The 27,432-nt window shown below is 34.0% G+C and overlaps 1 protein-coding gene across 1 annotated transcript in view; it reads left to right on the top strand.

Annotated features, from left to right (window-relative positions):
* Znhit6 (zinc finger HIT-type containing 6) overlaps positions 1-24,995 on the top strand; it is a 54,118-nt gene extending 29,123 nt beyond the window's left edge. Inside the window, exons 6-10 of the mRNA XM_010636701.3 lie at positions 665-733; positions 2,239-2,319; positions 3,594-3,671; positions 18,747-18,871; positions 22,761-24,995. Of these exons, the coding sequence (XP_010635003.1) occupies positions 665-733; positions 2,239-2,319; positions 3,594-3,671; positions 18,747-18,871; positions 22,761-22,801 (394 nt within the window). The 3' untranslated portion in view covers positions 22,802-24,995. The remainder of the gene's footprint in view (positions 1-664; positions 734-2,238; positions 2,320-3,593; positions 3,672-18,746; positions 18,872-22,760) is intronic.
* The last annotated feature ends 2,437 nt before the right edge of the window (positions 24,996-27,432 follow it).

Below are 27,432 nucleotides of genomic sequence, written 5' to 3'. Positions count from 1 at the left end.
GTAGTGGGTTCAATATTTTGAAAGTTAAATTTTTTTTTTTTAAAAGAGAATAATGTCCAGTGTCACTAAATTTAGATATTAAATAAGACATGGTCATTTTTCTGAAATCAAACATTTAGTGAATTATTACTGTTGATTCCATATCAAACCAAAGTTTAAACCTGAAAGCAAAGGAACTTAGCTCAGAGTGCATTTTGCTTAGCAACCAGCTTGTTGTCTACTGTTTTGCTACTGAATGCACGTACTCATTCCTCAGAAGTGTATCTGCCGCCAGCTGGACTCAACTGGACAATACTTCATTCACCTAATTTCCAGACTAGTCAGGCAAAGACATCAGCTCATTGTATTTAGTCATGAGGAAATTTATTTGTAAATTTCAAGTAGTAGCACATTGATCTCAAAAGCCCCTGAACTATGAGAAACTCTCTTCTAATTCAGAAATGTGAAGACCGTGGAATTCTGAAATGCTTCACTTTTTTTTTTTCTCTTAATGCTTGCAAGTACTCTATTGTTTTAAAAATACTAGAAAAAAGCAAATAGCTCTTAATAGAAAAGATATTTGAAAATCTAACAAGAATTATCTGAATGAAAATTCAGAAAGTTTGATTTGTATTCACACTTCTGTTATCTACATTGATTTTCACATAGTTATTTTTGCTTTTAGAAGACAACAGTTTTGTTGGCACGTGAAGCTGCAGTTTCCTCAAAGTCAAGCTGAGTACATAGAAAAGAGGTAGAGTATCACCACTGTCTATTTAGAACTGACTCTTTTTAAGACTAAAATGAACTTAACTAAATGTGTATCAGTGTTAGAATAAAAAAGTTACAATTATAGTCACACAAGGAAAACTAAACAGTGCTGAAAATAAATGGACTATAGCTATTCACATCAGGGGCCCACAGAAATAATAAAAAAGAAATGAAAGATGAAAGCATACTATATGAGTTTTTAAATATTAAAAGTAAAAAAGAATGAAAAATAAAAATCCCAAAACCTAAATAGTGTACTTTTCAAAAGTACCTACAGAGGTGGGAGAACTCTAAGGGATATGATTAACAGGAAAATCATGACAAATATTTGAGCAGGAGGAGCACACATTTAGGAGAGGGATGCAAGGAAAATGAGCTGATAACTTTGTTTTTTAGGCTGAGTAGTTGTATAGGAAATGAAAAATTACCCAAAAGTCTCTTCAGAAATTACTACTGTTAACATTGTAATATATGCCTAGGAAGATACATTATTTTATATATGTACTCATTGTTAGAATTAATTTGTGTAAAGTTGTCCTACTTTTTCACATTAGGAACATTTTCAAATATTGTTTTAAAACTTTTAATGACTGTGTGCTATTTGATTCCTTGAGTTGGGAAAATTTAAAGTTGCTAGTTAATATATTTTGCATAAAGTATGTCTACATTATACGTACTATCTTGTTTTTATAATTGCCCCATGAGTCTTAGGGAAGAACTCTGTTAACCAAAGTTGATAAGGGCCGGGTATTTAGCTCAGCTGTTCGGTGGCCTGCCTCGAAAGCGCAAGGACCCGAGTTCGATCTCCGGTACCAAAAAAAAAAACAAAAACAAAAGTTGATGCCAGACTAGAAACAAAGGAATCTATGTAGGCAATAGTATAAATTAACATATATAAATGATTGAGGAAAATCATTTCAAAACTGTCATAATTTTATTTATATAGATACATATATATACATATACATATATATATCTATACATATATAGATATATATATATACACACATACAAACAAGAAAGCTGAAAAACTTTAAATACTTTGTTTCCAGGGAAATAGTATCTACTCTTTAACCTGGTGTTATGATTTAGGATGAATAAACAGGAACACACTAAAATTAGTATCATCTGAAACCTTTCTTTAGATTTTTTTTTTTTGCAAGTTTCAAATACACTTCATCTCAAATGCATTTCATCATGACCTCATGTTTGAGCACAGGTATGTGTTAAAAGAGGCTTCATAATTTTTATTATTGATTGATACAAAACTGTTCAAAATGTTTTTTAAGGCCTTAAGTGTATCAAAAAAGTCTTCTTGAGCTTTTTTCCTATGTAATTTTTGCTTGAAAAGATCTTATATTTTTCCAGGAGTAAAGTAGAAGATATATGTCCAGTTATTTAAGTCAAAAAAGCCTCATTTAATAATTCTACGTCAGTACCTTTAGTAGCAAAATATAAATAATCTGTTTTTTTTTCTTTGCTGGAAAGAGTGCCAGATGATAAAACTATAAATGAAATTCTAAAACCTTACATTGATCCTGAAAAGTCTGATCCTGTAATTCGCCAAAGGTAAGTTTCAAAAACCTTGTAACTGTCTGAAGTAGTCATTAAAAATGTTGAAGTATATTTAGGTGCTTATTTATTATGAAAAGCAATGCTAATTCATTTAATCCTCACAGTAACTCAGTATGGTAAACCACTCTTACTATACCCATGTTACAGATGTGGAAACTAACTTTTAAAGTGATTAAGTGACCTCATATAACTAATAAAAAGGTAAGCTGAGATTCAAACCCAGGCAGTCCAGAGTTAAAGTCTGCCCTCTTAACCCTTAAACTAAATTGCCTTTCAAGTTGAACTAAAAACTGGAAAGTAAGACTTTCCACGTAGCTGTTAAAGACAGGAAATCCTATTTCAGCCAAGTCTTTATAGAACTAAGTAAGGTACATTCTGCCTGCTGTCCAGAAATACAGCATGGACAAAAGCAGTTAACATAGCATAGTGGAAAGTTTCAGTAATGGCTATATGAATTAAAATAGCTAGCTCTGTCCCTTATTAACTATTTGATCAAGAGTACATTACTTAACTTCCTGGCCTTTAATAGTTCTGTCAGTGAAATGGAATGACAGTACCTACTAGATGGAGTTGTTGCTAAAGTTTAAGAAAAGTAGCATATTAAAAATTCCTAGTGCAAGGCTAGCAGATAGTAGGTGGTACTCAAAAAAGAGAAGTGTGATTGGAGTATGAGTTATTAGTGCTCTTGGACAGAAACCCAATTGACTCTACTGTATTTTCACAAAATAGTACTTTACTATGGCTATGAATGCCTGGTTTAGTTCCAGAGTAATCTGATGTTTAAAATTTACACTCTGTATTTTAAAATGTCATCCTATCCAGTTCCAGTTAAATCTCATTTTTCAACTTTTTATAAATGGTACTGCCTAGACTGGTCCAAACCCATGTCAAAAATCAAAGTGTGTCTTTGGAACAACTATGATAATTGAGTTTCTTTCCTTGCAACTAGTAGTCTTCATGTTATTGTTAATCATATAGTTGGCAGGAACACAAAATCCCGGTCACTAATTTGAATGCATTTTTTAAATAAATATGTAAAATAGCTAATTAACTTGCTGAAATATCTACTTTTAAATTAAAGATGAACAGAAGAATAGTAATTCTTTTTCAGATCCTTCATTAGAAAATATGTTTGCCTTCTTTCCTGTGCTTATATAGATAACATTTAAGTATTATTGACTGTTTATAAATGTTTACACTTTATAAGACTACCTTGAAATGTACTAAAAATCAGTTTTGTTTCCTTCCATATGATGCTTTTATTTCAGGTTGAAAGCCTACATTCTCTCTCAGACCAGGGTGCAGATATTAATGAAGGTTGAAAATATGCAGCAAAATTTAGTAAGGTAAAATTGGTTCCTTCCTCATTTCTTTAAATATTTTCTAATTCTATAGTATAATTAAGTAGCTTGCTTAATTTTAAAAAGGTAGACTATCTAGCTGCCAACAAAACCTAGACTTGCAAAAAACAAACCTCTCAAATGAAAATTCTAAAATAATCCCACTTATAAAAACAAATTTGGTTGAAAAATTGGCCTAGTTTGAATATTTTTAAATATTAGATAAAAAGATTTCTGAAGCCCATGTTACTTATTTCATAAACATTTGAAAAAATATTTGTGACTGAGTTCCAGTGTTCAGATTCATACCTTTGGAAACATGAAAAGTGACTGTTTTTGTTACCACTTTTTGGGGTTGTCCTGTCATCCATTGTCCACCACCCTCTACTCCCACCCTCATTGTTTCTTTTGTATGTTTATCTGTTCTTAACTGCAAATAGTAGTCATGGGTACTATTTTAATGGTTACAAGGATGGAATTAGTTATTTTTTAAATTAATACACATGTATATGAAACAATGGGTTGCTTTTTTAGAATTAAATGTCTGTTTTGGTCCATCTTAGTGTCAGGTTGGCTGCAGTTACCTTTTGTATTACCCAGATATTACACTTCTATTATCCAGATAATTAAACTTCTTTACCAAAGCTGGGAAACCAATTTATATCCTTGTGGTATAGTTCCCGGACAAAAAAAATTTTGTTTTTTTCCCTGGGTTCTGTTGTTTGGTTAGGTTTTGTGTGGTTTATTGGTTAGGTTTTTCTTTTGGTTTATTTCTTGATGCTACTTTATTTCCTTTCTTAACTAAAATAGAAGATATGCTATATTTCCCTTTAAGTCAGGGCAACTGGGTTGTGGTTTATAAAGAAATGTGCAGCTCCTTATACCTGTCAAACTTGACTCCTTAGCAGAATATCTTCTTGTAAAACTGAAGGAAATCAAAATGTGATTAAAAAAAATAAATATAGGATGCAGAGTTTGTAGTACAGAACAGACTGCTTGGGCCCAAATAACATTTATTTTTAACTTAGAAATATGTTGTGAACATTAAGTTAATACATGTCAGCTACTTATAACACCTGGCACTCTCAATACATTTGTATTATTCAAACATTTTGAATTGTAATTAGAAAAACATTTAGGTTAACATTTTACTGAAATGACTTAATGAGTATAAGAAATTGTTTTGTTTTATTTTATTTTTAAAATCTTTGAGATTACTTCCTTAGTAAAAAGAGATTTGCTTAAATAAAAAAGTTCCACATGCCTAGCATTTGAGTGGTTTACACATCACTTTTTTTTTTTTTTTTTTTTTTTAATAACAGCTTCTTTCAGCCAAATAATTTCTTACACTTCTGGAAAGCACTCTAAATTCATTATTAACTCTACTCAAAACAGGCCCCTCGCCACTAACTTTGAGGGAACAAATATCCAATTGTATTGATTTAATTTCTTTTGACATAAATTGAATATTGGAAGAAAATGAAGTTTCAGAAGCTTAAGATGTCATCAAATGTTATTTCTGGACAAGTGACTCCCAAACTTAGATGTAGATTTTCAGCCTTTTTCCCGGTACCAAATTCTTGCTTCTAGCTATCTTCATGTACATGTTTCATTCAATCTTAGGTTTGATATGTCTAGATCTCCTTATGCCAAATATGTTTCTTTCTCATGTGTTTGTATATATGTGTACGTATGAGTATGTTTTGTATTAAATAGATTGACTGTGTTTTTGGCTTTTAGTAAACAATCAACAAAAATGGTACTCATTCCCTGTTATTGGCACTGTCATTCTTCTAGCACACCAGCGTAAGACCTCGGAGCCAACTAACTTTCACTTCTTCATTTCTCCCTTACCACCATTCCTTATATAATTGACCGCCAGATTGAGTTTTCCATCTGTCTTCTTTTCACCATTCTTTATTAGTACAAATTTGCCATACATAATGATTTCATTTGTTATGGGAAATTTATGCTTGTATATGATATACCTTAATTCTCTTTTTCCCATCTTCCTCCCCTCCCTTCCTTCTGCATTTGCAAAAACTGTTTTGATTTTTTTCTTCTATTCTCTTTTTAAATCTTTTTCCTCCTTCCTCCTCTTTTGTTCCCCTCCCATTTGAACAAGCTCTTCCTATTCCCCAGTATCTATCCTTCATTTTGCTCCTTATTTACCCTTTGGGTGTCACACACAAGAGAAATAGTGTGATATTTGAACTTGTATGTCTGGCTTATTTCACTTAAAATTACAGTCTCAGGATGGATTTAGCTAAAAATGCATTTACCTAAAAATGTCTCATTTATCTTTCTTTAAGGCACAGTAATATTCTCGTATATATAAACTCTACATTTTCTTTATCCGTCATCTGTTGATGGGAATATGGACTATTTTCAAGATTTTGATACTATGAATTGTGCTTCTATGAACATGAGTATATATACCTCACTGTGATATAATGTCTTTAACTTTTTTGAGAAATTACCTAGAAAGGGAATAACTGGGTTAAATGGGATTTCTATTTTTATTTTTTTGAGGAATCTCCATACTGGTTTCCACAGTGCTTGTACTAATTGACACTCCCACCAAAAGGATTCCTTCTCCCCTCGCCACCTTATTGCCTCTCCAGAATTTACTGTTTGATTTCTTGACAATAGCCATTTTTTCTGGAGTAATATGGAATCTCAGTGTTGTTTTAATTTGTATTTTACGAATGGCCAATGTTACTGAACATTGTTTTGTGTATTTATTAGCCATTTGTACTTCACTTGAAAAGTAAATTTATTTCAGATGCCCATTTTTTGATTGGGTCTTTAAATTTGGGAGATAAAATCTTTTTGAGTTCTTTATATAGTCTAGATATTGGTCCTTTGATGAGTAGCTGACAAAATTTTTTTCTCATTCTGTAGACTTTCTTGTCATTCTGTTGATGATTTCCTGTTGGGCAGAAGCTTTTTATTGACGTGATCCCATTTGGTGATTTCTGGTATTATTTGTTGTACGCCATGGTTCTTTTCAGAAAGTCTTTGCCTACACCTATGTCTTCAAGTGCTTTACCTATTTGTTCTTCTAGCACATTGTTTCTGCTTTAATATTTAGATCTTTGATTATTTCTGTTTTAGTTTAGTGCATGGTGAGAGATATGGGTCTAAGTTTGATCTTCAGCATGTGGAAAGCCAGGTTTTCCAGCACCATTTATTAAAGAGGCTATGTTTCTTCCAGTGAAGGTGTTTGGCCTCTACGAGACAAGGATGCCCACTATCACCACTCCTGTTCACTAAAGTTCTGGAAGCATTGGCCATAGGAATTGGACAAGAGAAAGAAATAAAAAGAATATAAATAAGAAAGGAAGAAGTTGAATTATTATTTGCTGATGACATGATACTGAACATAGACCATCCCAAAAACTCCAACAAAAGATTCTTAGAATTAATATACAAATTCAGTAATGTAGCAGGATACAAAGTCAGTACTCAAAAATGAACAGCATTCCTGTACATAAATAATAAACTCACTTAGAAATTGGGGAAGCAACACGTTTTACAGTAGCATCAAGAAAAATGAAATACTTAGGAATCAATCTAATAAAGTAAAGCCCTCTGTAAAAGACCTCTGCATTGAAAACTACAGTACTCTGAAAAAAGAAATCAAAGAGGATATCAGAAAATGGAAAGATATCCTCTGCTCCTGGATAGGCAGAACCAATAGCATAGTGAAATGATATACTTCCAAGACTGTTATACAAATTTAATGCAATCCCAATCAAAATACCAATAGCGGGCGGGGGATTTAGCTCAGTGGTTCGGTGGCCTGCCTCTCAAGTGCAAGGACCCGAGTTCGATCCCCGGTACCAAAATAAATAAATAAATAAATAAATAAATAAATAAATAAAATAAAACTATTTATAAAAAGTTTATTTTAAAAAGAAAAAACCAATAGCATTCCTCACAGAACTAGAGAAAACAATCCTAAAATTTATATGGAACCAGAAGAGACCTAGAATGGCAAAAGCAATTCTTGGCAACAAAGGCAAAGCAGGGAGCATCACAATCCTTGATTTGAAGTTACATACTACAACGCTAAAGTGATAAAAACAGTACAGTACTGACAAAAAACAGACTCAAGGATCAATGGAACAGAAAATGCAAAAGCAACTCCAAGCACACTTTTTTCTCCATTCTTGTTTGTTTGTTTGTTTTTTGAGACAGGATCTCACTACATAGTCCAGGCTAGCCTTGAACTCAATGAGTAGCCCAGGCTAGCCTCGAACTTCTGGTTATCCTGCCTCAGCCTGCCTAGTGCTGGGATTATAGGCATACACCATCACACTTAGGTTTTTCTCCATTCTTATAGCTAGACTCATTTGCTTTTGTATGTGGCGCCCATTCTTTTGCCCCAAATTAGATTCAATTTCCTTATCTTTTCAACCTCAGAATATATTATACTTCCTCATAGCTTCCTGTAATCCTGTCTTGTATTCTTCCACAATAAAGCTTATCCCATATCATGATAAACTTTGAGGACAGTGACTGCCTTAGACACCTTCAACTTTGTATTTCCTAAACTGTTGTCAGTGACTTCCCCATACATTTAAATCTTCCCTTTTTAATGACCAGTCCTCTAATTCACTTAAATATATTTGTGCCTGTTGTATGCCAAATTTTGATGCCACTTTAATATCTTAGAGCAGGGCTTAGACCACTTTTTCTGTAACTGTCCAGTCCGGATAGTGAATATTCTGGCTTTCTGAGTCATATGATTATAACTTGCCCACTTTGCCTCTGTAGTACATAGCAGCTATGTAAATAAACAGACATAACTATATTCCAATAAAACTTAATGCAGGCAAAACAGACACTGGCCAGGGTTTGTCCTCCTGGCCATATTTATAGATCATTGCCCTAAATGGTGACTTGTGACCGTATCATTTAACCAGTTGGGAACTTCAATTCACAGTATGCAAAATGAGAGATTTTAACAAGGGCCTGGCATAATTTAAAGGTTACTTCAGAAAAAGTAACATTCTCTCAAGAGGGCAAACTTTTTGATACATGAACTTGATCTAAAGTATCCATGGATTAAGATTGATCAAGTCTGCATTTTTCATTTATTCAGTTAATATTCATTGGGCTTCTTCCATGTACCAGCATAATGCTAAGCCCAGGTTTACATAGATGTCTAAAACACTAGCCCAAGAGCTCTCAGTGAGGGCGCAGGTACATACTGCAGTAGATATATATTTAATATATGACATAAATGGTGCCAGTGAGGCCTTGAGTATTGTTGCGTGGTCAACCTAGACTTTGATGGAAGTGAAAATGCACTTCACTCTACTTCCAAAAATTGTTATATAAAGCCAATGGTACAGACTTTAAACCCAAGCTAAAATTAAAACAGCATGTAGGCTTTGATTTCATGATATTATTACTCTTCCTGAGAGTACTGCCCTGTTGTAGTTGAACCAATTCTATTCCTACTATGCTGGTTTTAGTTAATAATTTTGGAACAATTTTTTGTTTGAAAAGCAACCAGAAAAAGTATGAGCTATTTCTCTTGGATGATTTTATTTCCATGCTGAAAGGATGTTTTTTAAATTTAAAAAAAAAAAAAACAAAACAAAAACTGAGGTTACTTTAGTTTCTTTAAATGTTTATGGATATTTCATATGAAAAAATTTTAAATCATTTTTGGTGAAGTTAAGAGGTAAGATACTTTTACCTGTGCCCTTTTAGAGAAATTGATTTTGCCTGTGTAAAAGCTTCAGGTGAGGCCCACTTGACTTTTTTTTTGGCTTTCACTAATACCTACTCACCAACAAGCAAAGACCCTTTTCTTAGAGCACAGCTAACTTTCTAACTCATGTTACTTGCTCAGAGTCTAACTCAGCTCTGGACTCTTAACTGCCAAGATGCCAGCCCTCACTCAGCTTTAGTTGATTGTTAGAACCAGTTTACCAGTCTGCCTTGCCACATAGTCCTATTGGATCTCACCTTGCCTTTTGCCTGTCGCATGTCCCTGCTGACCAGTTTTTCTTCCTAACCGTAATCATCTTTCCAGCTGAATACACACTCTCTTTTCAGAACAGTGCTTCTCAGATTGCAGAGTCCAGCATAATTATCTCAGATACTTACTGAAAATGTAGGTTTCTAGCCCACCCACAGAGGTTCTGGTTTAGTGAATTTACATGGAATCCAGGGACATACTTTTTTTTCTCTTTTTACAATATATGGGGACATTGGGAAGTTATTCTTGAGGTGACACTTTGAAAAACATTGGCCAGGTGGTGAACTCCTTGAGGACAGTTCTGGATCCCATACAGTGCCTAACATATTTTCTATATAAGAAGTATTTGGTAGATGTTTATTCAGTTGAGTTGGTGAAGTTGTATAAAGAAATATGTCAATATTAAAAAGGATTTTTTAAATGGTATTTTTGTATTCTTTAAAGATAGTCTAAGAAATTTATAATATATACTGTAAAAAGGATTTTTTTAAATTCATACCTATAGGAAATTAGAGGTCTTTAAGGTTAAGATAATTTCGATAGTACTGATATAGAATCAAATATTAGAGAATGCAAAAGTAATTGGAAGTTCTAAAAAGAGTTTTAACTACTTTCAGATGTCTTTTCTTATGCCTAAGATCCTTTCTGCCTTTTAGGTAGATCTCTTGAAAATAACTGGTGAAGGAAGGGTTAGTAAAGAGCATGGTTTTGCACTGTTGATGGGATCACTTAAACTTCCTGTTGTTTCTCTTTTGGACTTTGATTCTGCTAATGGGTACCCACTTCATAAATAAGGAGAAATACCTAATCTAAGAATCAACAATGAACAGCTTTGTTTCTAATAGAAGCCATCATCAGTGCCCTTCCAGTACACTGAGATACATACATATTCAATAATTTCCTTCAAATGCTTGTAATATATTTTGTGTTTTTTTGATTAATTTTATATTGATAATAGCTAAAATTATCCTGGAAGAAATTTTAACATTAAAAACCTTAAAATTACAGCTAATAAAAATTTTAGAAACATACTTTTGTTTCCAGAGAAATACAACTGTATAATCAGTAAAAGATTTTTCAAGCATGAATATATTAGAATTAAATTCTATGGGAGAATTGGAATGGAAAAATGGGTTCAAAGGGGAAAGGAAACAAGACAAGACTTCTGTTAAACCAGAGAGCTTTTGGGGAGGGGGATTTAGCTCAGTGGTTCCACCTCCTGCCTCCCAAGCTCAAGGTTCTGAGTTAAAAAAAAAAAGCAGCTTTTTCATAATATGGGTGATATCAATATCAAATTGCCATGGTATTTAGAGTTTAGTGAATTTATTTGAGAGTTAAGTAACTTTCATTTTTAATTATTCAGATTTACAATATGCCATAAATTATGCTCTTTGCATCTAAACTTCTGAGTAGTAAGTTTAAATGAAATTTTACATGTCTTTTAAAAACTGCAAAAAAAAATTGTTTTCCAGAATTATTTTAGGTATGTTTTAGTAAAAAATGTAAAGACTGAATATATTTCTCAAACCCAAGGAAGTATTTGCTGTGAGGGTGAGCTAAATAAAATGGGTTAAATCTGTCAACTAATACGTGTCTTTATGGAATATAATAAGTATTAATGTCAATCTTTCTTTACTGTGATGGAGTAATAAATACTCCATTGTGACTCGTTGAGTAATGAATACTTAGTTGCTATTGTTGAGATACTGTTACATACACATTTTAATTGTATTATATATTCATTATACATATATAACAATTGAAAAGAGGGACACTTCTTTAGAGCTTTGTAACCACTGAATGGTAGAACCTAGATCCAAACCTAGGCCTGCCTATCTCCAGAGCCTTAGTATGTTCTTTGCAATATAGCAGATGTCTCTCCTCTGTAGAAATGGCCATGAAGCATATTCTTAGATTATGTAAAACCCAACCACAGTTCTTTGTTATACAATGGTACCTTGGTTCACAAACTTAATTCTTTCCATAATTCTAGTCACAGAATTCATTCCGTAGTTCTGGTTGCAGCCAAACTGTAAGCATATGAATTGTGGGATGAATTATTTGACCAGAATCATGGAAAGAATTAAGTTTGTGAACTAAGGTACCACTGTACCTTCTTGAGATTGTTGATTATTTTTCAAAGTAATCATGGCCAAGATGGATATGTGTTCAGAATGTTAACTTTTGATGACATTTTGGATTTTAGAACAAAGGACTGAGATATTATTTAAAAATCACAAAATATGTACAGTGGGACACTAAACATTTTTATCAGAGATGATACTCTTCCAGGGATGAAATGGGCTTCACGAAGTGTGACATTCTTAAAGTGGTTTTATGACACAAATTGTAAACTTAACTCTAGGGAAACTGAAGCCCAGCTAGTTGGCATAGCTGGGTGAGTGATTACACGACAGATGTAAACACAACTGTTGAAATTCCAGTGGCTTTGAACTTCAGAACATTAGTTTGAAAGGCTATACCAAAGAAGAGATCCAAAGTGGTATGATAATAAAGTCCTTAGCAGATTATAAGCCTATACTGTAGTTCCCATATCACTTATCTCATTTTAAATATATACTATTTGGATCATTGCTTAAGGGAACTATGTGAAATTACAGATGACAGTTTTGACATGAGTACTTGATATTTCCAGGTGATTCAGATATTTTGTTTTAGCCACATAGCTTCATCCTCCTCTAATCAGATTCTCACTGTAATTTATTATAAGTATTAGAACTGTTTGAATTCAGTATATGTTAGCATACTCATTCTCTGCTCAATTTGAAAGAGTTAGCATATACTTTATTCCTAAAAGGCTTTGTCCTTTCACCTCTATTGAATACCTACACTTTGCCATGGGATTCCCCATGCTGACTACAGAGTCTGGAACATGTTAGACTGTCAGTAAATATATGTTGAGTGAGGAATAACAGACAATTCATTGTGGGAACTCAATGCCTGTCTTATAGTACCAGTCCTGCATTTTCTTGAGTTACCATTAGTAAGATATTTAAATTTTCAGGATCTCAGTATCCTTACCAGGAAGATAAAGACTAGACAGAGTTCCTGCCAGCTCTGAAATAGTATCATTGTAGGATGAAATTAATTTGTGAACTATTCAACCCTTAAGCAAAAGTTTCTCTGAGGAGCCCAATCATATTTTGCAAAGTGATGCATCCTATTACTGATCTGTACTTATCAGACTGTCGCATTCAGTTTAGCTCCAGGGAAATGTATGTTTTGTTAACAAGAGTAAGACGAATTAAAATTCTCTGCATTAATAAGGAGAAAGTACGTGAAAAGATCTGAAAAATCAATTAAACATTTAACAGTATGGTATTGAACATTCAGGTGTTCTCACCACGGGGTGCGGGGGGAATAAATGATAACTAATTGAGGTGCTAGATAGATTAGTTACCTTGATTGTGATGTCATTTTACATCATTATGTAAGGTATACACCTTAAATCTTATTCCTGCTTGGCAGTTGTAAGTCAGTAAAGCCATGGCTTGGGGGTGGCAATTACAAAGAAGAGGGCAAAGCTAAGATTAGCACATCAAGTACCTAAATACACAAAACACTGTGCGGCCTGCAAGAACATTTGGAGTTGTGTTAGAGTATGTTTACTCAGTACATACTTAGTTGCAGATTTCTATCCTGACAATTACTAATGAAATGCAGTAGCCATTACACTGGTATCCCCACCACACTGTGGGATTGGTGTCTGCGAACTGTACTAAATAAATATTTAAGGAATCAGATGAAGAATAAATGCCAGGCACTGTGTTAACAATGCTTCTACATGCAATAATTCTAATAAAATGGATAATATATAAGATAGGAATTTTAGGCTTTGAAAAATTACATACATGAAGAGACTAAGGTGCATTTATAGGCCAGGATTTGAAGTTAGATGTGTTTGTCAACACAGCTCGTGATTTTTCTTCTAACTAGTCCTTCGTAGATCATAAGTCTAATTCCTGATAAGTATGTTATTTTCCCTGGTAGGAATGCTAAATTACTTTTGGATTATATAAATTTACTGGTACTAGTTTAGCAAGTTATACTTTAGTAACATTTTTATCTGTTTAATCTTTACAACCCATAAATACCTTTCCTATCCTTATACTGATGAGGAAAACTAAGTCAACTTGAGAAGTCATATTTTATAAGGACCAGTGATAAGACTAAAACGCAAATCTTCTAGATTTAAAAGTAATTGAACTTACCAGTAAGGATCAGAAAAGACCCCAGAGTACTAACATCTAGAACAAGTCAGAACTTGGAAGCTCCTTGTTAAAGTGTTTTGATATACCCAATTGGTCATTTCATAGCTCTATCCATAGTTTTCATGTCATAGTTAGGCTAGGATAATCTGCCAGTGCAGTTCTGAGCTGTTGAGCTCTGTAAATTAACATATAGATTTGTACTGGTGATCTTAATGACCTATACTTCATATTTAGTACATGTAATCCTCAGTTATGTGGATACAAAAAAAAAATCCCTAAGTTCAGCCATTCATTTATTTCAATTACTGTGTTTTTAATATGAAAGCTAAGAGATTGTATAAGAAAAAATTAACTTTGATAAGATCTGTTCCGGTCGGGAATGGTGGCGCACACCTGTAATCCCAGCTCTCGGGAGGCTGAGGCAGGAGGATCGCTGTGAGTTCAAGACCAGCCTGGGCTGCATAGTGAGTTCCAGTTCAGTCTCAACTACATAGTCAGACCCTGTCTCAAAACATCAAAAAATAAAAAATTTTTTTTTAAATTAAAAAAAATAAAAGCAGTACTTTTAATTTTGTTAAAGGTATTTGATAAATGTGAATATGAGCTATTTAGCTTATAAAATTGATTCAGTGGCCTTACTAATTTCTATTATGCAAGAATGAACCACAGTTGAAAAACATTTAACCATCATGTAATAGTGTACTTGATTTATCCTGTGCTGTTTTGTTTTGTTTTTTTAAGCCAATGTTCAGGTTTGCATTTTGTGAGGTAGTTGCACTTTTAACCCAGAAAACTACATTGAAAAAAATCAATATAATAATACTAGTAGGTAGGTTAAATGCTACCTTTCACAGATAAGTATCAACAATTACAGAATTTTAGAGCTGGAGGGATCTTGGTGATCATGTCTTATTTTGTCGTTTAATAACACTATGGCCTTGGGACTGCTACTGGATTATTAAATTTGGAAAAATTCAAACTTAGTTTTAATATAGGAGTGGAGAGTAAAATGGGACAATGATCCAAGCAGTTTTACTGGTCAAATGGGAAATAAAGTAATCTGTGACACCTCACCTTTTTTTTTTAGTCTGTCTCTTTTGAGCTATGAAGAATTTTTTTTAAAGTTCCTTAATTTGCAGAAAAAGAAGTTCAAAAACTTGGCCAGTTTCTTTGAAAGCTAGTAACAGAGCCAACATTAGACGCACACCCTTGAGTATCAGGGCAACTTTTATTTATATAATGTCAGTCGCTGTAACACCTGTTTGGCCTACTGCTACCCTCATAATGCCCCCGTGAAGCTGCCTGCAGCAGGGTCAGTTACTGAGGCCTGTGAGCACGAGCAAGTGAAATAACAAGAGGAAATATCTGAGGGGTCCCTGAGGATACAAGAGAAGACAAATGTTGATATCTTAATTCTTCCAAACCTAAGCAATTTGTCTTATGGTAGCAGAGTCATTCTAGTAGTGGAAATACTAGAGTTGGTGAAAATTTTAAAAGATAACCTATCCCTTAAGATGCAGTGACATAATGCCTTACAAAGAACCAAAAGGCTAAATGCTCTCGACAGTGTAAAGCTGCACTCTTAAAATTTCCTCAAGATAATGGAAACAAACATTCAAAGTACTTGTTGACTTCTGGAAGTAAACAGGATAAAAGAATGGTTTGAAGGTGTACTGAAAATTGTAAAGCCATACTTAAAATGCAAAATGAATATAAAGGTATATATGTGCTTCAGTGCTTACATAATAAATGCCAGTTGTTGTTACTAAAGAAATCCAGTAGCTTTGTCCTGAACCAAAGTTAATAAGAATGTATTGTCACAGCGGGCACCATGGCACAGGCCTGTAATCCCAGGTATTCAGGAGGCTGTGGTAGGAAGATCACAAATTGGAGGTTGGCCTGGTCAATTTGGCCCTTCTGAAAATAAACTGAGGATGTAGTTCAGTGGTAGAGCACCCCTGGGTTCAGTCCCCAGATGCAGGAAAATTTGTTATTTTAGGTAAAAACACATGAAAAACTGATGCGTTCATGGCTAAAATAAGTGACCTAGTAGTTTCTGTGTTTTATCCCTTATCCCTCGCAATAACTTTCTAAATTGGCACTATCATTTTCAAGCTTGGAAACTAGGGATTAGAGAAGTTAAGCAACTTGTCCAGAATCACAGACCAATAAATGACGTAGCCAGGGCTTTTTAACTCAGTGTTAAACTCCAAACCCAATGCCACCACTAAAAGTTACTGCTTTATTTAAATAAATTCAAAGTTCTTAAATGTTAACCTCTTCTTTGATAGCTTTTGCACTTTTGTGATGCCTGGGATCAAAGCCAAGGGCTAGCCCATATTAATTAGGCAAGCACTCTGTCCCTAAGCTACATCTCCAACCCCTGACTGCTTTTCTTATCAGCAGTTTCCATAATGTACTTTGAAATCACTGATGAATGTTAATTGTAGATTAAGAATAACCCACTAGTAACAGAAAAATACAAGAACCTGACAATTTCAACTAAATGAGTCTTTAGTGAACTCTGACCTCTCACTTAACGGCTCGAAGGCATTGCTTAGTCGCTTCACGGCACTCAATAGCGATACTGCTGTTACTGAAAGTGCAACATTTTAGGGAAAGCACTAAATAAAATCCAGTGAATCTAATCTAAGCCACTCCACATACCAGATTTTCTTTGCACTTGAATAAAATATTTTTAAACCGGTTCTTTAGTTGACAAATCTCTTAAAAATCTTTACATCCTAAGTGTTTGGTATAGTGCATGCTTGGTACACAAAATAGGTACCAAATTTTTTTAAGTAAAAGAATGTAGTCATTAATTTTAGGATTGAAAGCATGTGTAACTTGTTACATACTTGTAATTTTTATGTATCTTTGGACATTCCTTAGCTGGGAACATATTTTAAACTATATCAACAATAAAAATTCTAATTCCATGAAGCTTTTAAGAAGTCTTTTTGTTGTTTCTTGCTGTTTCCACTTTAAAAATCTAGAGAAACCCAATGCAGATTTAATACTACAAAAAAGCATAAAATACCTAAACATTAAGTACATACTGAAAATTATTTATCAAAAACTGCAGTAAGTAGAAAATACTCCCTTGAAATAAGTCTCCTAGTAGAAGCCTTGTGCTTCAGTTAATCAGAAGTTACTTCAAGTGTTTGCAAGATCTTTCTTGAAAAGTTTCCATTTGAGAATTCAGGTCTTCTTTCCTCCTAAGAAAAATTGACACCCATTTTGTATATTACTTTGTAAGGTAGTACTCAAGAATTTAATATAATCTCATTTTTCTCTTTTGTGTAATTACTATTTCTTAATACTGCTTACTTCAAAGAGAAACACTATTTAAAAGCTGTAAAGCATTTAATCCTGGAATTCTGGGATCACTTTTAAAGTATTTTAAGCACATCTGTATTACATTACACAGGGAGAAAAATGATGTATGGATTCTATGGTGTATAGGCATTGAGTTTGCTGATTTAGAAAACTGAGTAATTTTACATTTCAAAGTTTTTTCAGGATAATATTCTGCAGTTCTAATACTTAAGTTCCATGAGTAGGGTGAGTGATCAGAGAAGCATATGTAACATTTTGAGTTTTTATAGTTTTCTCATCTATCACCTACTTTTAAAAAACGAGTCAGTTTTTGTAATAGGCTTGGCTTTGCAAAATGTTTAAGCACTTCTGTTTCTACATTTGACAGCTATTGTGTAGGACAGTCTGAGAACACAGATCAATCAGAACACCAGAGTTCTTCATTAAGTATATTATATGTGTGTCTTGGTCATGTGTGAGTTAGCATGGAAATGGTTATTAAGAAATACAGAAGTTTATGAATGGTTTACTGATCGCAGATTCAAAAGTATATCCTTGTGTATTACTTTGTATTTTCTTGAGCTGGAGGGAAAAAAATGAAGTTGCAATTGTTCGGATGATGTTTTACAGTGAATAGTATCTGTCCTTGGTAGAAATGAAAGAAAAAAAAGGCTGGAAAAACTGCACTACACTGGTGGATATCTTCTGAACTGTTTCTTCTTGGCCATCAAATGATACATGCCAACATATTTTCATATGCCACTGCTAGTGAGCTAGCTGAAATTCCACCCCTTTCTCTCCACCCACCCCCCAACAAGCAAGGAAAAGAAAATATTATGCAGATGCATCTTTAGTCAACTCAAACTTAAGTAGCAGCTTGAACATTTTATACTTTAATGAACGTTTGTACCTAATTTCCTGTGACAGAAGTTATATCATGAGGCTGTGACTGATATACTCTGTATTTGCCTCATTCAAAAACCAAAACCATTTTTTTTTAAGTTTCAAAATAAAGGAAAGCCAAAATTTAATTGTATGGTAATATAAATTTCTGGAAACCAGTTATAATTAGAACTGGCTTTTTGCAAAAGTATTTTGTAGCCCATTTTAAATTTTACTGGCATTCATTACTAGAAATCATTGTAAGATATTGGTTTTTCTTTTAAGGTTTAAAGTAAATATAGTTGACGAATTTGAATTTTTATAGTCATTCTTTTGTGTAAAAAAAAATTCTTGACATGTTAAACGTGGATATTAAAATCTTTATTTCTTACTTGTTAGGAAAATTGATGACTTATAGAGCTTTCCTAATGTCAAAATACTTAATACACTCTTGATTTAACTTTAGAACATGTATAATTATAGTTCTTTTACTTGGTTTTCTTAGTTTTAAACTTTAAGGAAATAACTACTGAAGTAATGTCATCACTGTAAAAAAAAATTTTAATGTAAGAGACTGATATATGCATTTGTTTTATTTATAAGTAATTTGGAATACTAAGGGTATTTTTGTTTTGCTTTTTTATTAATAAGGTATTATGAATTGGATCCTCATAAAAGTCTCCTTGACAATTTGAGGAACAAAGTGATCATTGAATACCCAACATTATATGTGGTGTTGAAAGAATCCAGTAATGACATGATACTTCTTCACCAAGGTAAGCGGAAGTTTGTTTCTTCAGTGCTTAGAATAACTAGAGTAACTGAAGGAATTATGTGACTGGTTTCTTTCTTAAAAACTATATTTTCCCGGACCTGGGATTTAGCTCAGTGGTTCCGCCCCAGGCTTCACAAGCGCAAGGTCCTGAGTTTGATCCCCAGTACCAGAAAAATAACAACAACAAAAAAAAAAAAAAAAAAAAAAAAACAACAAAAAAAAAAACCACCAGAATACTTACAAAGTTAGGAGAATTTACTGTTGCTACTGTTAACAATAGAACCAAATGAATGAACTACTGCTCCTCCTTGAAAACATGTAAATATATAATGTCAAGCTTAAAGGAATAAAATTTGAATGTCTGGATATGAAAGGACACTTTTTGCATTAATTGAGTTAAAACTCATGAAAGATTCCTAAAATGAAGAATAAACGATGTTTTTAAAGGATAATGTTGGGAAGGAGCATGTGTAAAATTTTGGCTCTATTTAGCCTAAGCTAGTACCGTTGTGTTGACCCTTTATCTTCCTTTTTTTTTAAAATCACTAGTTTTGTTTCCTTGATTTTGTTTCCTTGGCCTTATGGAGAAGCATTAAATGTATACACAAAGATTGAGTGTATAAAACAACTTGCCCATATTTACAACTATTGATTAAGCAAATCATATTTTAGAATGCAAGATTCTAGAGAATGAACAAAATTCAGTAATTATTTTAAAAGTTAAGGGAGATTTCTTTTTTTTTTTTTTTTTTTTTTTAATTGAGTTTACTGGTACATTCTAGGTATACAGTACAGTTACATTCATTACTGGGATCTTCTACCTTTACATGACAGGTCTTGGTTCTCATTTTTTCCCCTTACCCCTGCCCTCCTTTCACCCCCCTCCCCATTTATAAGCACTTTATTTCCATTTTTTTCATTTTCTCATATTTTTTTCTTTTCCCTTATTCCCTTTCCCCTACCCTTCCCACTTTCCCTACACCTTTAGCCCTTTTCATCCTATTTCACTTTGTTAATTATCTCATTAGGATCCTTAAAACAATACCATTTCCAGCTAAGAAATACAAAGACAGGCTAAATTTCAACATAATAAACACCATAGGAACTTAGGAATTTTGGATTGATCTCTATTTTTTTTTAAATACTGTTGACATGCTTGGTTCAAATTTTATTGTTACACTAGCATTAGAGACCATACAGGCAGTATCCTATGTTGTAGGATGTTCTATATACACTTTTTTTCCCTTTGCAAAAGTTAGGACAAGAGATTTGTTACAAAATTGCTAAAATTTTGTTTGTGCTATGACTTGAAACTAGGTTTTAATTAGCAAATATGAAATTTTAAATAATAAGATATGAGCCTGTAAATCTGCTGTTTATTCTTGACTTTGAGAATATCCCATTTTATTTTTTAACTAAAAGAAATTAGTAATTTCAGTTTTAAATGAGTGGTTTTACATTTTTAAACTTTGAAACCTTACTTTTTCTTTAATATTAGTCCATAACACTCTTTCTAAACGTTAGTTTCAGGGAAAGTTGTTTAGTAATGTGAGTTGCTAGCCAAGGCAAACATTGTCTATGTAAACAAACACATCACACACAGCTCCTCTTTCACCGTTTTTTAGAATACACAAGTAAGACTGCAGTGAAGCTGAAATACTACTATGATAGTGCTCTTAAATCTTAAGTAAAATTTGCTCTTTTTTTTCTGCTAAGTTTATGATGTCTATTTACTGGAACACAGGTGACTTGTGATTTCAGTACACAGAGGATTATTTACAACTGCTGTACTAAAGAACTAAGCAGGATCTGACAGATTTAGGATCATACCAGAGTTGTTGCATCCTAAGTAATACATACACCTCAACAGTAATGCCAGGCCTTCCTGTACATGCATTTCTTTCTGTAAGCACTTCAGGGTGCCTGTATCTTTGTGCAATTCCATAACATTTGACATCCTACAGGGTGGTCCCTTAATGAGGAGGGGGATTGTAAAAGAACAAAGCATTTTCTTTGGAAAGCGTTGAAATTCTTTCCCAGTCTGGAAGCAAAAAAAAAAAAAGTTGGATTTTGATCCTGAGTTCATAGTACAAGGTGTCTCTTTTCTAGTTTGGAGAAAAATGTGTTTCTGGGCTGGGATTCAGTAGTTTCCACACTTGATGGTTGTCATAATGTTTGTTATGATTATAGATTGCCATAATTTATTTTTTCAAAAGTCTGCCTGTATTACTTGGCAGTAGACAAGATCTTTTTCTTTTCTTCCTTTCTTTTGTTTTCTTTCTTAGGAATGGAAAAGGCTAATTATAAATGTGAAACAGCTAAGGTAGCCCACTAGATTGGAGATGCAGAGTTCTGGTTACCCTCCTGGAATTAACACAGTGGAAAGTGCTCAGGAGTTTGCTTCACAGGCTCTTGTTTGCCAAAGTTAAACAACTTGATAAAGCATGTCACATTTCAGTCTGTAGATAAAAAGAATAGAACCGTATTAGAAGAAAATTACGCAGCTTTAATAAAGAAAAGGGAGAATGTTCCCTATAGTGCTATAAAGCCATATTAATTTTTTTAAATCAGCAAAATGTATTTCTCTAATGTTTTAAAATAACTGAAGTTTAGAAAATGCATCTACCCAAAACCAACCCTAAATTGATTACTTTGAATTAGTGAAAATACCTGGCTTAGCATCTTCTCATACATCTGTCTCTCGTTGGGCCAGTAAACCCTTGGATTTATGCTCCCTGTCTCGCCTGCTGTCATTCCTCCTTACCCCTCTTTTCATCCTTTCCCTCTCAGTATGTGTGGTGTAGGGCAGGGGATCAGGCACCTGATGTTACAGTACATGGGTACTGGGATAGAGTTCAGGTAAAGTGCGGAGGTAGTGAGAGGAGGAAAACACTACTATCACAGAAGCCTTAACAATTCTGCTAGAGTTTATATAATTAATTCCTCAAAGGCAGGGATTGTCTCTTAGACGAGATTTATTCTAGTGCCTTACTCAGAGGCCTCAGTTAACACTGTTTTAGTTGCTGATACAATCCAAAATCTGAGCAAACCCCAAAGAACCTGTGATTTGAAATACAAGGCAAAAGTATAAGTTTGATTCTGCCATCAGCTTTCATAAAGTTTAAGCAGAATAATAATATATTTTAATTTTAATGATTTTTTAAATATTTTATTATATTATGGCCTTATAGCTTCATGACAGTGAAATGAATAGAACATTTACTCTGGCTCCCATTGTCAATTGAAAAAAAATTTAAGGTGACTTGTAGTTATATTGATTCTGCAGATACAGTCTGCTGTGGAGCTAGGTATAGAGGGGGAAGGTTCACGTCCTATCCTCAAGGAAATTACTTTAGTGAGTGAATCAAACTTAGTCTTCTGTGTCATCAGCATGACAGAAACTTCAAGGAACTCCATTTCTGTTCTGTGTCTTTTCCTATTTAAGGAAGGAAATGCCCATTGTCTGGCTAGTCTTGTGTCAACCCACATTCATTCAACGTATAGTGACCCTCAATTTTAAGTTTAGAAGAAAATCATGGAAAATTTGATTCCAACCACATATGGCCAGCCTATGTGATAATAGTGATCTGTTCAGTTGTGTGAGCATGGGATCATAACCACACTGTGAGTGTCTACTCCCAAGTCTTCCACAGAGTCAGGAAGGATGTTAACTCACAAAATATAATTGCCACTTTCAGACATCATTTCTTTATTTATTATGGCCAGAATTGTATATCCCAGCTGCCTGGGACATGACATGGTTTGTCTTTCCCTTGAGCAGTGCTGTTGCTATGCATCTGAAGGGAGAAGGAATGGAGGAAAAACAGAACAGGATAAATAGAAACAGTATAAACATTTGACTGTATGTTTACTTTTTTTTTTTTTTCCAGTAAAAAGTGAACCTACCAAAAACCTTGGCAGTGAAAATTGAGCACTTCTTCTGAAAGAAGATGAAAATTCCCAGGCAGTTGCAGACGATTATACATTGATGGACTCTTGGACGGCTAGATTATTATCAGTGGGCAATGAGAAGTTTTTATCTGAAAAGTAAATAATACAAACTTTTTTTAACAGAAACATTTTCTAGACTCAAATTAATTGACTTCTGAGGCCCCCGTTTTATAGTGTGAAACCCTTTTTGCACCTCAGCATAGCCTTTAATATGCTTAATTCTGTAGGCTGAAAATGTTTTATTTGTTAGTTTGACTCAAAACCAAGCCAACCTTGGTTAAATGACCCTTCTCTTTAATGGAACCTCACTCAAGAGAACTGTCATGCTGTGCACCGTCTAGGCAAGGAGAAAATAGCAGTTGCCTATTCCTGACTTTGGGATTTATTTGCAACTTATCCCTCTTAAACCAGTCTTTGTACTTGGGAAACTCCCAGTACAATGTCTTCTTGCTGACTCAGTACTGAACTACTGTTTCTTATATTAAGTTCAGAAAATCAGCAGCTCTAGCCGTTATTTGAACAATCACCGTTAACAAATTTGACTCTTGTTATTCACAGAGTTAAATGTGTCTTATTGAATTCTGTGCTGCTTCTCATTCCGAATCCATTTTCATTACCACACAAGCAGAGATATTGTGATGATCAGTTTGGTATAATAGCTTGATGAATCCAGCAATAACTAAAGGAAAAAGAAAACACTGGGAATTCATCAGTGTTTTATTGAAATGTATATGTATTTATTTGTGCATATACATGGTTTGATTTATACCTTATGGAAGCTTACAGTTTGCTAATTTTACTGGAATTTATACAGTTATGAAGCAGCAATATGACTATAAAAGATTACTACATCTGTATTCCATCTGTGTACTTAATGGTTAAAAAACTGATGCAATTGGACATTAATGAAATTCATTTTTAGTTTGTAATTGGAACAAATTCTAGACAAAAACCGAAGGACATTAAAGAGTCTTACAAAGATTAGAGATATAGAGCCAGGGATTTAGCTCAGTAGTTCTGCTGCCTGCCGTGCAAGCACAAGGACCGAGTTCAATCCCTGATACCAAAATAAATAAGATTAGAAATATAAACAGTTATAAAATGCATGCAGGAGAAGTTTGCACAACACAAATGCACAAGTAACTTGGAAACTGGAGAAGAGACTCCAAAGACAATAGCGACTAAAAGACCATTGTATAAAAGTACCAGTGGGGCCTGGCATGGTGACACAGGCCTATGCCCCTAGGAGATTGAAGCAAGACAGGATTGCAAGTTTGAGCCCAGGCTGAGTTTAGTGAGATCCTATCACAAAATAAAAAATTTTTAAAGTGCCAGGGTAAGCAGCCCCTGCAATCTGAGAAATATATTTATTTTGTGAAGCAATTTGAGAAATCTGATATGGGAGGTAATTTATGTAGAATTATTTAGTTTACATTATTACGAGATAGTCAGTTAAATTGGATTTCAGGGGATTCAGATTTAATCCAAAAGTGAAAAAGCCCTCTTGAAACAGGCAAGAGATACGATGAGTTGAATCAACTGTGTCACAGAGTTGTTAGGAAAAGTGGGAATAAAGTACACAAAAGTAACATGTGATCTGAATGTCAGGGTGGAGAGGAATTTCCTAAAAGTGAAATGTGTTATGATGTCGTCTCATTTCCAAGAAAAATGTTGAGTTCCATCCCTTCTAGAATTTAAATTGAAAACTAAACAAAACCCAAAAGAATTAATCCTGTACTTCTGCTGAAGAAAATAAAAGCGGGGTAGGTCTTTTGTGATCTGATGCATCTTTGCCATCTGTGTTTTTTAGAATTCTGTTAGACTTTTCAGTTAGGAGCTATGTCTTAGGAAAGAATTTAACTAGCAGAGTTCACATAAATATCAGCTCATTTGATTTACATGCACATTCACTCACATAGGATTATAATAAATATATATTTTAGTAAATAGGCATGGAGGAAGTGAAGTTAGAATAATTCACTGGGAGCCCTACAAGTTGGTAGTACTAAAACTTAGTTTCTTTTTAGAGAGGCTCTCTCCCTTTTGGATTCCTTACAAATTCTGATATATAAACAAACTCCTTGATCCATGTTAAGTTCAACATCCTGCATTTTGTTCATGAATCACATTTTAAGAAGAGAAAAGCTCCACTTGGCCTCATTTTTAAAATTGGTTTCAGAGGGCAGGAGTATGGGGGAAGAAAGAGAACCAAGACCTGTCATGTAAAAATACAAGATCCCAATGATGAATATAACTGTACACCTAAAAAGTACCAATAAACTCAATGAGAAAAATAAATAAAATTGGTTTCAAAGAGATTCTAGGCTTTTTTCAAATTGTTAATTATCACACGTGGGATTACTAGCAATACAGTAAACGAAATTTGCACCTGTTCCTATTATAAGAACTTAGTCTTGCTATATTAGATATTTAATATTCTAAAGTATTAGACGAGCCTGTTCGGCCAGTTTGTTTGCCTGTAGCAGACAGTGAGATTCAGATTTCAGTGTCAAAAACATGTTTTTCATTTTACATTTTGTTTATCATTTCCTTTATACATTTTGTTTAAGTTGTCCTATACTATGTATTGTACCTGATTTAATATCACTTTTGTATTATCTCATGTATTTCACCTGACTTAATGTTGGTCTACTTTTATTTAATTGTATACTATTGCATTAAAATGTGTTAAGTTTATTTTCAAGTAGACAATGTATTTTTTCTTCCAAGTGCTGATGTTTAAACTCTGGGTTAGTCAAGTGCTCTAACAGTAAGCTACTCAGCCAGCAACTGTTAATGCACCTTTAATTACTAACCAATCATCCTTCCATTCCAAGCAGGAGAAATGTAAACTCACCTTGGCACGAGGGTCAGTTTATTGGTTCATATTCAGGGAAGTATGAGCATGACTGTACCAAACACTAGAAAGTCATCCTGCCACACCCCACACCCTGCTTTATCCCCGCCACCACCAACTGATGTTCTTATCCAGGAAGATTTCCTCTTGCCTGAAGGACAAGGAAGCAAGGATGATGGATAGTATCAATTGACATTTCCAGCTTACTTCATTATAACCAGTGACAGAAAACTGGAAAATTTTTGAATTCTTTGATTTTGCCCATACTGGGTCACCTTCTTGACTGATCAGGAAAGGCATTCCCCAAGGGAGGAGAAATTATTAACAGAAAAATATAGAGAGTAGGTGAAAGATCAGGTGATCGCTACACTGTCTTCGAATTTGAGAAGAGTATAAGTGCTTACTAGGGAAACAGATCTAATACAAGATATACAAATATATAAGAATTTACAGATTGGCTTATGTTGGCTACCCAGAGTCGTGTGTAAAGAGTACAAAAGGTCAGTCTGTGTACTGGGGATCCTCGGGATCCAGTCGAAGGCCTACAGCTCTGTGTAGTGTCTTGTGAGAGTCTGTATCATGAGGCTAAAGGGTCTGCAATGGAAAAGCTGAAGGTTCCATGCTGGAGGCTGAACAGTCTGCGCCCAGAGCCAGGAGACAATGTCCAAGTTGAAAGCAAAGACGAGTTCCTCTGAAGAAATTGAAGCAATGGGGCCCAGGGGATTTAGCTCAGTGGTGCCTCGCCTGCCTCACAGGTGCAAGGTCCTGAGTTCGATCCCTGGTGTACACTCCTGCTGCCAAAACACACACACACACATGCACACACACACAAGGAATCCTTCATTTCCCTTTTATAGCATTCTGGTATCAGTCCACCTTACCACGGTCTTCCACACCTAGAACTATACTGAACCAATTTGGTCGGGTGTTTCTTACTCAAATTGACATACTCAATTATTAACTATCAGAAGTAGGAAGAGGCTTTTCATTTGAGCTAACAAAGTAAAATTTTATTTTTTTTTAATTTTTTTTCTTGAGTTTATTGGTACGATCTAGGTATACAATACGTTACATTCACCACTGGGATTCTGTACCTTTACATAATAGGTCTTGATTCTCATTTCTTCCCCTTGTCCCTGCCCTCCCTTCACCCCCTCCTCCCCTCTCCATTTACAAACACTTTATTTCCATTTTTTCAGTTTCTCTTATTTTTTTTCCTCTTCCTTATTACCTTTCCCCCACCCTTCCCACTTTCCCTACACCTTTAGCCTTTTACTTCCTATTTCACATTGTTAATTATCTCATTAGGATCCTGTGTACTATTATTGTTTTTCACACCAAAGAAACTTCGGTATTTCAGTTAAAGAAATCTCTGTATGAACATTAAAAATAGGGAATCCTAAAATAAAACTAAAAAGGAAAGTAAAAGAAAAAGCAATGATGTAAGATTAAAATAATTCTTAATTCTGAAGATGAAAATGGTCCCTGAACATATTTAAATTGCTTCTTGCTCTTGTAGTCTTATTTTTTTCATTATTTAGAGAGTACTTTATTAGTTTCTGTAATCAAACCCAAGTAGATATGACCTTACATATTTAGTACAGTCCGTTACCCCTGTACAAATGGAAAAAAAAATAAAAAATAAAAATAAAAAAATTAACATTTCTAGACCAATATGGCTGTCCATTTCTGTACAATGCCAACTCAACACAGTAAATTAGGATAACTTTTTCCAAAGTTGACAGCACCATTGA

The sequence above is a fragment of the Fukomys damarensis genome, unplaced genomic scaffold (genome assembly GCF_012274545.1).
Source record: "Fukomys damarensis isolate Sample0158 unplaced genomic scaffold, DMR_v1.0_HiC HiC_scaffold_33, whole genome shotgun sequence".
NCBI lineage: Eukaryota > Metazoa > Chordata > Mammalia > Rodentia > Bathyergidae > Fukomys > Fukomys damarensis.
Note: the sequence above shows the minus strand (reverse complement) of the source record. Positions and strands in the feature narration are given on the sequence as shown.